Source organism: Pseudonaja textilis, chromosome 10 (genome assembly GCF_049901715.1).
Source record: "Pseudonaja textilis isolate UNSWEBS1 chromosome 10, rPseTex1.2, whole genome shotgun sequence".
In the NCBI taxonomy this organism is placed as follows: Eukaryota; Metazoa; Chordata; class Lepidosauria; order Squamata; family Elapidae; genus Pseudonaja; species Pseudonaja textilis.
Window position 1 is genome coordinate 8341780 of NC_141999.1, and position 12862 is coordinate 8354641.

The window sequence follows — 12862 nt, forward strand, 5'->3', positions numbered from 1 at the left end:
GGGCCTTGTGTCTCCACCCCTCAAGGCCGGCTCTTTCCGCTTTCCCTTTTGAGGAAACGAAGGGCGGGGTGTGTGTGTGTGTGTGTGTGTGGAAGAATTGCGCTCGGGCAACCATAGCAACGGCGAGAGGACGTTTTTTTTCTTCTTCTCCCTCCCGCCCCTCCTCTCGTTCCGACGGTCGGGAGCGCCGATTGGTGGAGAGGCCGGTCTAGGCGTACGTCTTTTTTTTTTTTGCGTTTCCGGCTGAAGGGAAAGAAGCGGAGGGGGCGGAGGGGGACGGAGTGCGAGGCGTTGCAGTTGCTCTGCCTCCGAAATAGGGTTTGGGGGGCTGTTTAAAAACACAACTTGGTGGAGTGCGGGGGGTTGAAGAAGCTGCCAGGGAGCTTCTGCGGCCTACCTCCTGTCCATGGTGGCGGTAAAGCCGCAGCCCTGACGAGGGTAATGGGCAGGAGGACCTTTCCCTCCAGCGGTTTACCTCAGAGGCCAACCCAACTGCTCGCTCCCCGCCTTTCCACCTGTCAGCCAAGAACACCTGTCCCCTCACCGCGGCCCGCCATGCTCCCCTGGTAAGTAGCCGCCGTCTGGGTTGGGTTGCCTTGCGCTTCCTCGGCGCCTTCAGGTTTGTTGGCTCCCTTATGTCAGGTCCTGGGGCCTCCGTGACTGGGAGCGCTGGGGATTAGGGTTCCCGGAGCGGTTGAGGTTAGGGAGACGATCCAAGTTCGTGTGTCCCAACCCGTCTCCCCCCCACCCCCCAGCTCTAGGGCCGTCTGTCACCGGAACCTGCCTACTTACTTCACCGGCCCGTCGTGGGATCGGCCTGTATTTCCCCGTGTCCTGGGAGGCCGATCCCCTCGTTGGAACAGCTGATCCCCCCCCCAAAGCAAGAGTGGCCCCCCCATTTTTTTGCTCCCTCCCCGGAAGAGTTAAAACTTGGTGTTTTTTTTTCCTGAGGGTCTTTGGCGATTATGCTGTCAGTCATTTATTTCTGTTATTGTCCAGCAAAACAGAACCAAGAGTCAGGTTTAACTTCCTGAACATCAAAAGAACCTCTACAGCACAGAAATTGACTAAACAATCTACGAAATCATATAACAATCCAAGTAAAACTGCCAGTTTAAGAATTGGGGGTGTAAAAATAGAGTAAGGTTTCATGCCGTGTATAGACTGTGAGGCAATTAAGTATTTGTTTGTGTTGCTCACACCATTATTGTCTGTTAGTGAATACAATTTACAATTCTTTTTATTATTCTGTTGCCTTTCCATACTCTTAACTTGATTTTTACACCACTCATAATACTTTGGAGCGAGGCGATTTATAATTCTTATAAATAAGTAAACCTACCTGGAGTTCACAAACAAAGGGATATGCAAGGGATGATGATGACCCTTGACCTGCAATGTCTGAACTGAAAAGTTTATATAGTCATGGGTAGCAGAGACAGATGTGCCTGGCCATAGCTTCCTGCACCACTCAAAGCATTTCTGCACGTTATGGAAACTTAGAAATTTGAACGTTGGTTAATCAGCCCTCCAAGGTTTTCAGGGCCACTGTCTCTTTCGTACCCCCTTTCCAAAAGATGCTGAAGATTGAGTCTGGTACCTGATTTAACATAGCATAGCTGCCACTGAAGAGTTGATAGTTGATAGTTACAGAACTAACAATTACCTTGGGTGCTTATTTAACAAATATAGAGAATACAGCTCCTACAACCTGTTAAAGTTATTGTACAAAACTGAACTAGTGCAGAACACTGATGTCTATATCACATGTTCTGTTTGTCTTTTACTAAAGTGAAAATAACAGGAAATTAATTTGGTACTGTTTTGTGGAAGGAATTGAAACTGGGCTTGTTGCATAACAATTAGGATAAACAGAAACTGTGTTGTTTTAAGGAGCCCATATAGCAGTTATGTTGGATGTAGATTTTAGGCCCTTGCTATGGATATTGTTAGCTTGTATTTGTTTTTGTATGTTCTTTTTATGGTTTGATAGTATTTTCTTGTAGTTGTTTTAAATGTAAGCCACTCAGAGTCATGCGGTTGAGATGGGTGGCTATATAAGTCAAATGAATTTAAAATTAACAGTCAAATGAGAACTTATTTCTAACAAATATGATTTGTTCTTTAATATATATGCAACCTTTCCTCCTGGAGCTCCATGCACTGTATCCATCTTGAGTGGATTAATATAATCCATGCTGAACATCACTAGGAAGACAGAAATGCTCTATGTCTTCAGAAATGCTAGGGTACACTCTGGCTGAAAGCTGAGTCTTATTTTTATGGATTAAAATGATCAGATTTAATATTTGAGCCTGCTTTTTCTTTTAACTAAATAGCTCTTATACTGTCTATTGTTATTTTGATAGGTAGGTACCTATTTAGCTAGATAAGTCCTTACCTATCAAAGGAGACTATGTCTCTGTAGATTGCTGTCAGCAGTGGATTGTACTATTTTGACTGGAAATATTTATCTACTTCTGTTGCACTAGAGTTTTCCAATGGCGTTATATTTTGATTTTCTTTATGAGTTACTTTTCTGGACTTTCCTTTTATCCTATCAGAGCTTGCCCAACAGTTGCTCACAGAGACCCAAATAGTAGATTCTGTGATAGACAAGACCAATTCTAATTTAGAAATCAGATATTTTTTTTAAAAAAAGAAATTGATTTAATTTCTTTGAGGAGAAAGAAACTTTTTGGTGGTAAGTTAGGTTTTTATTTTAAATTTTGAGAAAAATCACTTTGAATATCAGAAATTTCAAAGTAGCATCCCTCAAATGTTAATTTTGTCAGTGGTTTAAGACTGAGGTACCTTTCAAATAAGGATATTTTGCTGGATACAAACATCTTTTTGGTTAAATATTTCAGAGTGTTAAAAGCTTCTCTAAATGAGAAGTTGGAAGGGGTTTTGTAATGAACAGTAAATTATATTTTCTGTATTAAGAGCTTTACAATTGTGAAATAGAGTGTTCTGTTAAAACAGTAATGAACCTAAATTGAATCAAGTGAGCAATGGTATATTGATGAATAATGAATATGCATCCATTTGCATAGACACTGAGGGAAGCTTTTAAACTGTGCATAATAAGGAGTCCTTTTCCTTTATTAAAAAATCTGGCGTGTTGATAAACAGATATTCATATGCTATATATGAAAGCATACCTTAACATTTTGAAATACCTTATATCTAATATATCTTCAGTGAATACTTTTAACATCCCCTTTGAATCAGCAGTGAGTACAAATAATAATTCCAAGTATTACTTGGATAGCAAATTGTAATAGAAGACCATGCTTGAAGTATTTCTTTCATATTTGTAGGTCAGAGATACATTAATTCATTTGTTTCATAGACAGGTCATTATTACATTTATTTTTAAAACAGAACTTTATTGCTATTGTTGCATTTGCAATTTTAAGACCACAGATAATGCATTGAATATGTAAATAAATTTAGCAGAATGTTTGTTTCTTATTTGTTAAAAAAGTCTCAGTGATTCTCTCCTCACTTTAGTTCTAGTAGCAACTTCTTTTTGCTGGTGTCTTTCACCAGCAGTGTAGGGTGAAGTGACTAAGAAAAAAAATCAGTATGATCCCAAATGCTATTATTTTAATAAAGAAAAATTGGTGTTGTTATTCATACATTGAATGTATTGAGTAATTTAGGATGTGATCCATACTTAAAACATCCAGCAGCCAAAAAAAACCAACCCTCCAAGTTCTTTTACAGTTTGATCTCCTATGTATATCTTTAAACCATGCTATAACTCTTTTACAAGAAGCAAACAACTGTGTTTTTATAAAAGCTGCTGTCTCGTTAATAAAAAGATTTAAAAAACAGCTGGAGTTAAAGTTTGCAGTCAGTGGTCAAAGGTCTAGATATATGATTACAACTAATACCTACTATGAAGTATTATACCAGATTAATATCTGGTTTTGCAACAAGGTTATATTCATTGTGCCACGTAAATACTGTAGACTTCCACATTTACAAAAGGCAGAACTGAACTTTGATCTCTTCCTGTGTTCTCAGGGTGTTTTAATGAAGGCAAGCATAGTAGCAGTGACCTAATTCTGTTAGTCATCCTAGAGCAAAACATAAAATTGAATGCAAGATATAGATGAATTCAGCAGTGTTATGATATAGCTAGACTAGACAGCTTGCTGTCATAATAATGACTACCTGCCATACATGGGAGTTCAAGCTGTCATATGTCTTCCAGCATTGTTGACTCCTAATGCAAGCTGAAAATGTACCCTAGAATCCTCTGCAGTATTTCAGTAGCTTTTCAGGTGAACTTTCTGTTCATGTTCTGTTCAGCCACTGCAGAAGCTTTGCACTGATTTTGGCATGGCCAATCTCTTATGTAATCCAGTAATGTGATGAACAGGCTATCCAAGTCATCAGGAACAAACTTCTATGTTTTTCTCTAAGATAATAATACCAATCTAATCCAGTGCTTATTGTCATGTGGATGGATACATTATTCTATATAGGAAAGAAAAGAAAGTAAAGGGAATTTTATGATGTTTCAGTATTTAAATTGATGTAACAATATCCAGAGCTAAATTGTTAGTAGATTCTGGAACCAGCAAAATTTACTAGTGAGGCAGTTCAAATGCAGTAATAAAGTTCCCTAAGATTGTAGCTGCCTCTTATTATAATTTTGTCTCGTTTTTCCCTCCACTGTTCATTTTCAATGGTGAATACAATAACCAGATTATAAAATTTGCTTTGTTTTGGGAAAGAACCAAAGTTTCAAGTTACATCCGGTTTTCGGTTCCAGCAACTAAATACAACAGTTTTGCTAGTGACCCTACCAGACAATGCAAACCTTTGTGGTACAAGGAAAAGTGGAGGGGCATCTTCTCTTCATCTATGTTATGATCTCTTCACCAAAGTATACACTTTTGCAACACATGGACTGTACTGTAGTTATTTACCAATAGAAGAGAATATAGCTCATGGTTGCATTTTGAGCTTGGTTGTTTTCCTTTTTACATGTTTTTGCTTTTGTTACCCAACTAGCTAACATCCGCTTGAAGGGAGTGGGATTTGCTCTCTATTTATACTGTTAGTCAGGGTGTTGTTTCTCCTTGGTAGTTCCGTGGTTGGGCAGTTGTTTGCTGCTTGGTTGAGTTGGTAGTTCCTTGATTGTTTACTGCTTGTTAGGTGTTAATCCTATTTTCTGTATGTTATTTCAGGATAGGTAGTCCTCCACTTACAACCACAATTGAGCCTTACATTTCTGTTGTTAAATGAGACATTTGTTAAGTGAGTTTTGCCCCATTTTAGAACTTTTCTTGCCACAGTTAAGTGAATCACTGCAATTGTTAAATTAGTAATCCAGTTGTTAATGAATCTGGCTTCCCCATTGACTTTTCTTGTCAGAAGGTTACAAAAGATGATCACATGACCTTGGGGTCACAGCAACTATCATAAATATGAACCAGTTGCCAAGCTTCTGAATTTTGATCACATGATCATGGTGATGCTGCAAAGGTCATAACTGTGAAAAATGGTTATAAGTTAAAATTTTCAATGCTTCAATGCTTGAATTTGAATGGTCGCTAAATGAATTGTAAGTTGAGAATTAACTGTAGCTATTTTTTTTTCTATAGGCATAAGACTAGAAAAATTCACTGAGAGTTAAAATAAAGGTTCTTGATAGAATTATTCTTTCTATTCTTCAGATCCCTTGTAATGAATACATAGAAAAGGCAAGATATAAATGCCCAATGTAAGTTTAAGATAAATGTAGGTGCAAGCTAAGCAGAATTCCATTTAAATTTAATAAAAGGAACATGCCAGAAATCAGCACAATTTATACAGTACAGGTGGTCCTCAACTTACAACAGTTCATTTAGTGACTGAAGTTACAACAACAATAAAAAGTGACTTATGACAATTTTTCACACTTATGACTGTTGCATCATTCTCACGGTCACATGATTTACATTCAGATGCTTGACAACTGGTTAATATTTATGATGTCCCCGGGGTTCATGTGATCATCTTTTGCGATCTACTGACAAGCAAATTCAATGGGGAAGCTAGATTCACTTAACAGCCATGTCACTGATTTAACAACTGCAATGATTCATTTAACAAATGTTGCAAGGAAAGTCATAAAATGGGCAAAACTCAATAAATTTCTCACTTAGCAATATAAATTCTGGGCTCAATTATGGTAATATATCAGCAAGCAAAGGATTCATTTATCTAACCTTTTCTAATTTTTCTAGTAGAAAGTAAGTTCAGGTCTTACTTGGCTAAGATTACTTTTCCATTGCATTTCAACTTGTTGCTTGCTCCAATTTTTGTCTTGTTTTCTGGCTACTGTTAGGAAGTACAAATAAGCATATAGTTTCACCTGTTTAGCAGATAGACTATATTTGTGGAAGCACAGGTGGAACTAGAAGTCTCTGCATGGATGCTTTTAATTTTCAAACAGTGGCTAAAACCTCCATTTAAAAGCCATTGAATTAGCATGCTTTGCTTTGAGTTTGCTTGTATTGCATAATTTCATAATATGCCACTGTTCCCGAATGTGGGCTAGTTTCAGTACTGAGTATTTGATATGTGAACACAGCTGGCCATCAGTAAACAAATGTCAAGCAGGCAGCCTTCAGAATTATGTAGGCAACTATTTTGAAAAAAATAGAATTTGCCACATGTAGTTTTCCTTGCATTTATTTGTTTCATGTTTGAAGATTAACTGATTTTATATCTCATCATGTGGCCATAGGGGACCCTGCCTTTAACCTCTAAACTATATACCAATTAAGACAGCTGTATGGAATTTTTAAAGATAAATTCTGGAGCAAATCTTAGAATTTAATTATAAATCGTAGAAACTGTTTTTTATGTTTGAGTGTGTGTATTCATTGTCTCAATACACAGGTATAATTGTTTTCCAAAAGTGATTGTAGTTGGAGATCAAAATATTTAAAAGCAATTTGTATATCATTTATATTTATAGAGTTCTGTGTCTGTCTGCAAAGGCCATGGAGAAGAGCTTGGAAAGCAGTTTCAGCACCAGCTTTTTGGACTCACTGGTACCCTTCTTTAGAAAATCTGCCAAGTGTCTGGGCCATCTTCCTCTAATCTACATATTTGTCTGCCTCAGTGCCCTCTCTTTCTGTACAGGTGAGACTCTATGCTTCTTTCCAAGATATTTACAATTGTGAATGAATAAGGGTCTATCAATCTATGCAATGTAAACATATTTGTTCTATGAATTGTTATCAATTTAAAGCTTATGCACACCCATTGTTAAGATTGACATTGTAGAAGGAAAGCCATATTGGTCTATTATTAGTCAACAATCAGAAGTAACTGGTAGCATCTTGTTACTGTAAGAAATTTTATTAAGTGCATATATGTCTTTTAAAGTGAGCTGTTGTTTCTGAAAGGTGTTGCCTTTTAATAAATGTTGTAAATATGACTGCACCTTGAATATCATTATCTTAAAAATCGTCTCTTGAGATACTTTTAAGCAGGAGTTAGACATACAGCTTCCCACATTGTATGATTTTTAGCCAAGGTTTGTTAAGTTGGCACTTTATCTATCTACGCCTTCAAACCATCTGTGTGCTCTGAGTTTTCACACTGTGTTTTTTCTCCTTTTGAAATACAAAGCTCTAAATGAGCGTGTCTGCTTCTTGTGAGCATTTGGGTATACATCTTCTAATATAAAATACATGGCAAATGATGCCAATTATATATGTTGTATGTAATTAATATGTAGTGCTTTTTGTATGTAATTAATATAGTGCTTTTCTATTCCAGGTACTTTTTTTCTTTCCACTAATGTATATGTACACACACACACACACACACCATTTCTAAGTAGGACAGGGGTTGTCCTATGTGCCACACAAAACTCTGATGAGGGGCTATAGCAGGGGTGTCAAACTCACGTCATCACATCGTCGTCACATGACATATTGTGACTTTCCCCCCCTTTGCTAAACCAGGCATGAGCGTGCCCGGCATCCGGCCTGCTGGCTGCGAGTTTGACAGCCCTGGGCTATAGGGATATGTAAGATTGTTTTGGAGAGAAATAGAAAAGGTAAATACTTAGCAGGAAATATTTAACTTTCAAATTAATTCCAGAATCTTATAAAGATACCATAGACACTTGCTACCTTTACATTCTCATGTAAATAATTTTGATATAACTGAGAGATTAAAAAGCTTTAAGGCACATAGGAAATATTGGGAAATTAAATGAAATATTTAAATAAAAGTTGTTAACAGGTTCTTTTAGTAAATGATAAGGACATTGTACAAAGACTTAGCTGTAATTAGTTATTAAGGACTACAACGATATGATTCAGAAATAGAGTTAAAATGGCTAAATAGTTGGGTTTGGTTCAAGATTCTTGATATAAACTTCCTTATATAATGCTGTTGGGTTCAAAAACTCACCTGTAAGCTGTGACTCCCAAAGTGACCCTGAAAATGGAAGGAGGGAGCTTGTATCACATGTTGACATAGCAAATACTTCTCAGTGGGAGAAAGTTTTCTCTTTAAGCAGTCAGAGAAGACAGATCAATGACTCAGTGGAAAAAAAAGAGAAGGAGCTTTACTCTGTGGTTTGCAAGGGAAGACAAGAGGTATTACAAGGAGAACTCTTGGAGTCAACTTTATGGCCTATGGAAAATTCCTAGGATAATTTCTTAAACCCTTCTCAAAAAGTGCAGCATTTTATCTCAATTAATTGCTTTTGCAAAAATATTTTCTTCTAAAAAAATCTTATCAACTGCAAAAACTGATATCTTGAGAGAAGGTTCTTAAACTGACATTATTCTATTTGAACTCATTATGTTAGTGGATAGCACAGTAAAAATCACTTTTCTTCCTCACTTCTGGTAAATTATCTGGTGTCTTTTTTGACATTCAGTAACTGGTAAAATTAAGTTGATATACAATGCAGTAAGTGAGTCATTGGTCTTTAGTATTGCACATACAAAAACAGTTGATTTTAAAGTCTCTTGGATTTATTGTTCTTATTTTTGGTTGGGATACACAGTAAAAGTAGAAATCACAAATTATTTAGTTTGAATGCCTGTGTTTATTTCTTTGAGATTAGTTTTCTGTTTCCTAAATTCCACAAAATTATGTTTCAATGCTGTCTTTTTCTTGGTGTATTTTTAAAAATGTAAATCAATTACCATATTTCAAGAATATCCTAAATGCAGAACTAAGACACAGTTGAAGGAATAAATATCTTGTACTACAATGCTATTGCCTGCTTCTCAAACATATTATTTGTGCTAAAGAGTCATCATAATTCTTATCTTGCAAATACCTTCCCTTGTTTTCTTTAATTTTTCTCCTTCCCCTATAAATGTTTAAGCTTTTGTGAGGAAAATGTTCACAACATTATGACCTTGTTTCACTAAAAATATTCTTACAATGACATTTTTATTCCAGACTACTATGTTCCAAATTTTGTGCAGATTTCAAAATAAATACCAAAAGTTTTCTGACAGGCTAAGCCAGAAAACTTTCATAAAGTTTCAATTTTAAAAAAAAGTACTTGAGAAGGGTTTCTCTAGCAGATTGTACTGGCACAGTCTGTCTCAACCTCTCTCCTTTCAAAATGAATAAATGTATTCTTGCAACAGACAAACTTCTGTTCCCTCCTGGACAAGTGGATATTGTCTAGCGCTTAGTGTATTGCGCATTAAAAAGTCCTGATTGTTTTCAAACAGTGATGTGATTCTAAATTGTTAAAATCAGCATTTTTCCAGGTTTCCATTTTTCCTCTCTTGAAATTAAATATACTTATGTAAAGGAGGAATTTATTAATATGCCCAACTGCTTTTTCTCTAAGTTGATTTTATTTTAAATCTAGAATTAATATAAGAATAATAACACAGGATGAACTATTATCGTTATATCAGTGATATCCAGCTGTGATCTCTGCTGGGTACAAGTGATGTTGTAAAGGTGCTTAGCTAATGCTAGAGGCTGTGTGGGTCTTAGTGGAGATGAAAAGATTGGGGACTCAAAGATTGATTTCTCTAGTTCTTGAGCTCTACAAAGTTGGTGCATAATCTGGGAGTCAGCCTCGATTCACAACATCTGCTCACAGAGAGGATGGCAACATAGGAGGGACTTTGCACTGATCCATCTTGTGTGCCAGTTGTGCCCATTCCTGGATCAGGAGACTGTGCTCATAGTTACTCATATCCCAGTCAGTTCCCATCTGGATGATGTCCTCTGCTTGGGGCTGCCCTTGAAAACCATTCAGAAGCTTCAAATGGTCTAGATTAATGCCGCAATGTGCACAATGTGCTTTGGATGCAATAAAGTTTGACTGTGTAACATCTTTGCTTTGTGTGTTACACTGGCTCCCAATAGGCTTACAGGTATACTTCAAGATGCTAGTTGTCACACTTTTAAAGCCCTATATGGCATAAGGCCAAGATACTTGCAGGACTGCTTATCTCCAATTGTTTCTGCCCATCTCATCAGAATTGGCAGGGTTGGTGTGGTCTGGATCCTTTCAGAAGAACAAGACCTGCACAGTCCCTTCCAACTCTGCTCTTCTGTTAAACATCTCACAGGACCCAGGGGATATGTTTTTCCTGTGCAGTGCCTGCCCTCCTCCCAGAGATCTGAATGGTCCCAATCTTGCTGGTCTTTTGGATGGCTGTAAAACTCTGGCTTTTCCTATCGGCATTAAGCTGGATTTTTAATTGATCCCAGTAGAGGTGTATATCATAATTATAATTGAAAATGAGTAAAAAGCCTCAAATAGGTAGCATTTATTTGTGTCCAGGTTGTGCATTCATGAGGCTCTTGAAACCTGACTCCATATCTTACGTAGACCTCAGTACTTAAAAGATTCCTCTGTCTCTCTCCTTTAAGGGCCTATGTTAAAGCTGTCACGTAAGCTGTAGAGATTTTATGATGTGACTCTCTAATAGACAAGCTTATTTCCTGCTTGGTGATTATTCAGGATGTCTAAAATGACATGTGATCACAGTATATTAAAGCAAGCAAAACTGCATATTAAAGCAAGCCAATCACCTGAGACTCGGAAGGCAGAGAATAGATGGGGGTGGGGCCAGTCAGAGGTGGGATTGGCCGGTTCTACAAACTGCTCAAAATTTCCACTACCAGTTTTCCAGAACTGGTCAAAACCTGCTGAATGCCACCTCTGGTGCCAGGATAATGTTGCAGGATCCAGTCTGGGTCGGTCACCGGGACCAGAAGTTTTGTCTTCTGGGCTTCTTCTAGCAGAGCGAAGTGTCCTGAAGATGGGCTCCAGCACGTCAGAAAGCTTGGAAGAAAAAATCTCTGGTCCTGGTGACTGACCCAGATTAGATCCTTATGAGATATAATAATTTATGCTTTATATAAATGACCTCTGTGATCATATTAAGAGCAACTGTGTTCTGTTTGCTGATGATGTAAAGCTATTCAACACCACTGACAATACTGCTATCCTTCAAAATGACCTCAACTATGTGTCAGAATGGTCAAATAAATAGCAACTTCAAATCTCAACAAACAAATGCTCTATCTCATATTGGCAAAAAAAAAATCAGCAAATAAAATGTAAGCTGAATAATCAAGACCTTGTTGATGACCCCAACTATGTCAAGGACCTATGATCTAAGCGCTAGAGCCCACTGTAACTTCATAGCCAAAAAGGCATTAAGAGTTGTTAACCTAATCTTACGTAGCTTTTTCTCTGGTAATATTACATTACTAACTAGAGCATACAAAACATTTGCTAGACCAATACTTGAATATAGCTCATCAGTCTGGAATCCGCATTACATAATGGATATTAATACAGTTGAGAAAGTTCAGAAATATTTCACAAGAAGAATTCTCCACTCCTCTACTTGTAGCAGAACACTTTATGCCACCAGACTTGAAATTTCAGATCTAGACAACCTAGAACTACACCGCCTTTGGTCCGATCTAAGTATAGTACATAAAATTGTCTACTGCAATGTCCTACCTGTCAATGAATACTTCAGCTTCAACCACAACAATACAAGAGCAAACAATAGATACAAACTCAAGGTAAACCGCACCAAACTTGATTGCAGGAAATATGACTTCAGCAACATAATGGTCAATGTTTGGAATACTCTACCTGACTCTGTGGTTTCTTCCCCAAACCCCAAAAACTTTAACCTTAGACTGTCTACTATTGACCTCACCCCTTTCCTAAGAGGTCTGTAGGGGACGTGCATAAGCGCACCAACATGCCTACTGTCCCTATCCTATTGTTTCTTTTTTATTCATATCCATTTCATGTATTCATAACCATGCTTATACTTATACCTGTTATCTAATACTTGCTTGACAAATAAATAAATACAAACAAAATAAATAAATAAATATAGTTGAACATTAATTCACAGATTTCTTTACACCAGTCGTCCCATCCTGATGCTCTCTTCTGTACCGACCAACTCTGTAAATTGTTGAATTTTCTTCTGGTGTTTGTTAAATGTCTTTTTCAAAACCAGAGCAAATTCCAGAAATTCATTTATTTTATAATATGGTTTTATTGTGTGTAGTTTAGTATGTTGTTTCGGCCAAAACACAAGAGAAAAAAATACTCTCTGTTGTGGCCAAATAGTTTAAAAGTTAGATGCTGGAATAGGGGCAGAGAAACTCAGGTTGAAGTCCAGCATTAGGTACAGAAGCCAGCTGGGTGACTTTGGGCCCATTTTCTCTCATCCCTAATCAACATCAGATCTGGAATAAGCTCACTTGAAAACAACTCCCTTGTTGTCTCATGCATTATAAATTTCACTCAGAGAGCTTAGTACAAAACAAACTGGAACTTGGTGAAGACAAATGCTAACATAAGCACAAC

At 37.2% G+C, this 12862-nt stretch overlaps 1 protein-coding gene across 1 annotated transcript in view; it reads left to right on the plus strand.

Moving 5' to 3' along the window:
* Window positions 1–61: 61 nt before the first annotated feature.
* KIAA0319L (KIAA0319 like) overlaps window positions 62–12862 on the plus strand; it is a 53721-nt gene continuing 40920 nt past the window's right edge. The window contains exons 1-2 of the mRNA XM_026702644.2: window positions 62–566; window positions 6986–7152. Coding sequence (XP_026558429.1) covers window positions 7011–7152 — 142 coding nt within the window. The 5' untranslated portion in view covers window positions 62–566; window positions 6986–7010. The remainder of the gene's footprint in view (window positions 567–6985; window positions 7153–12862) is intronic.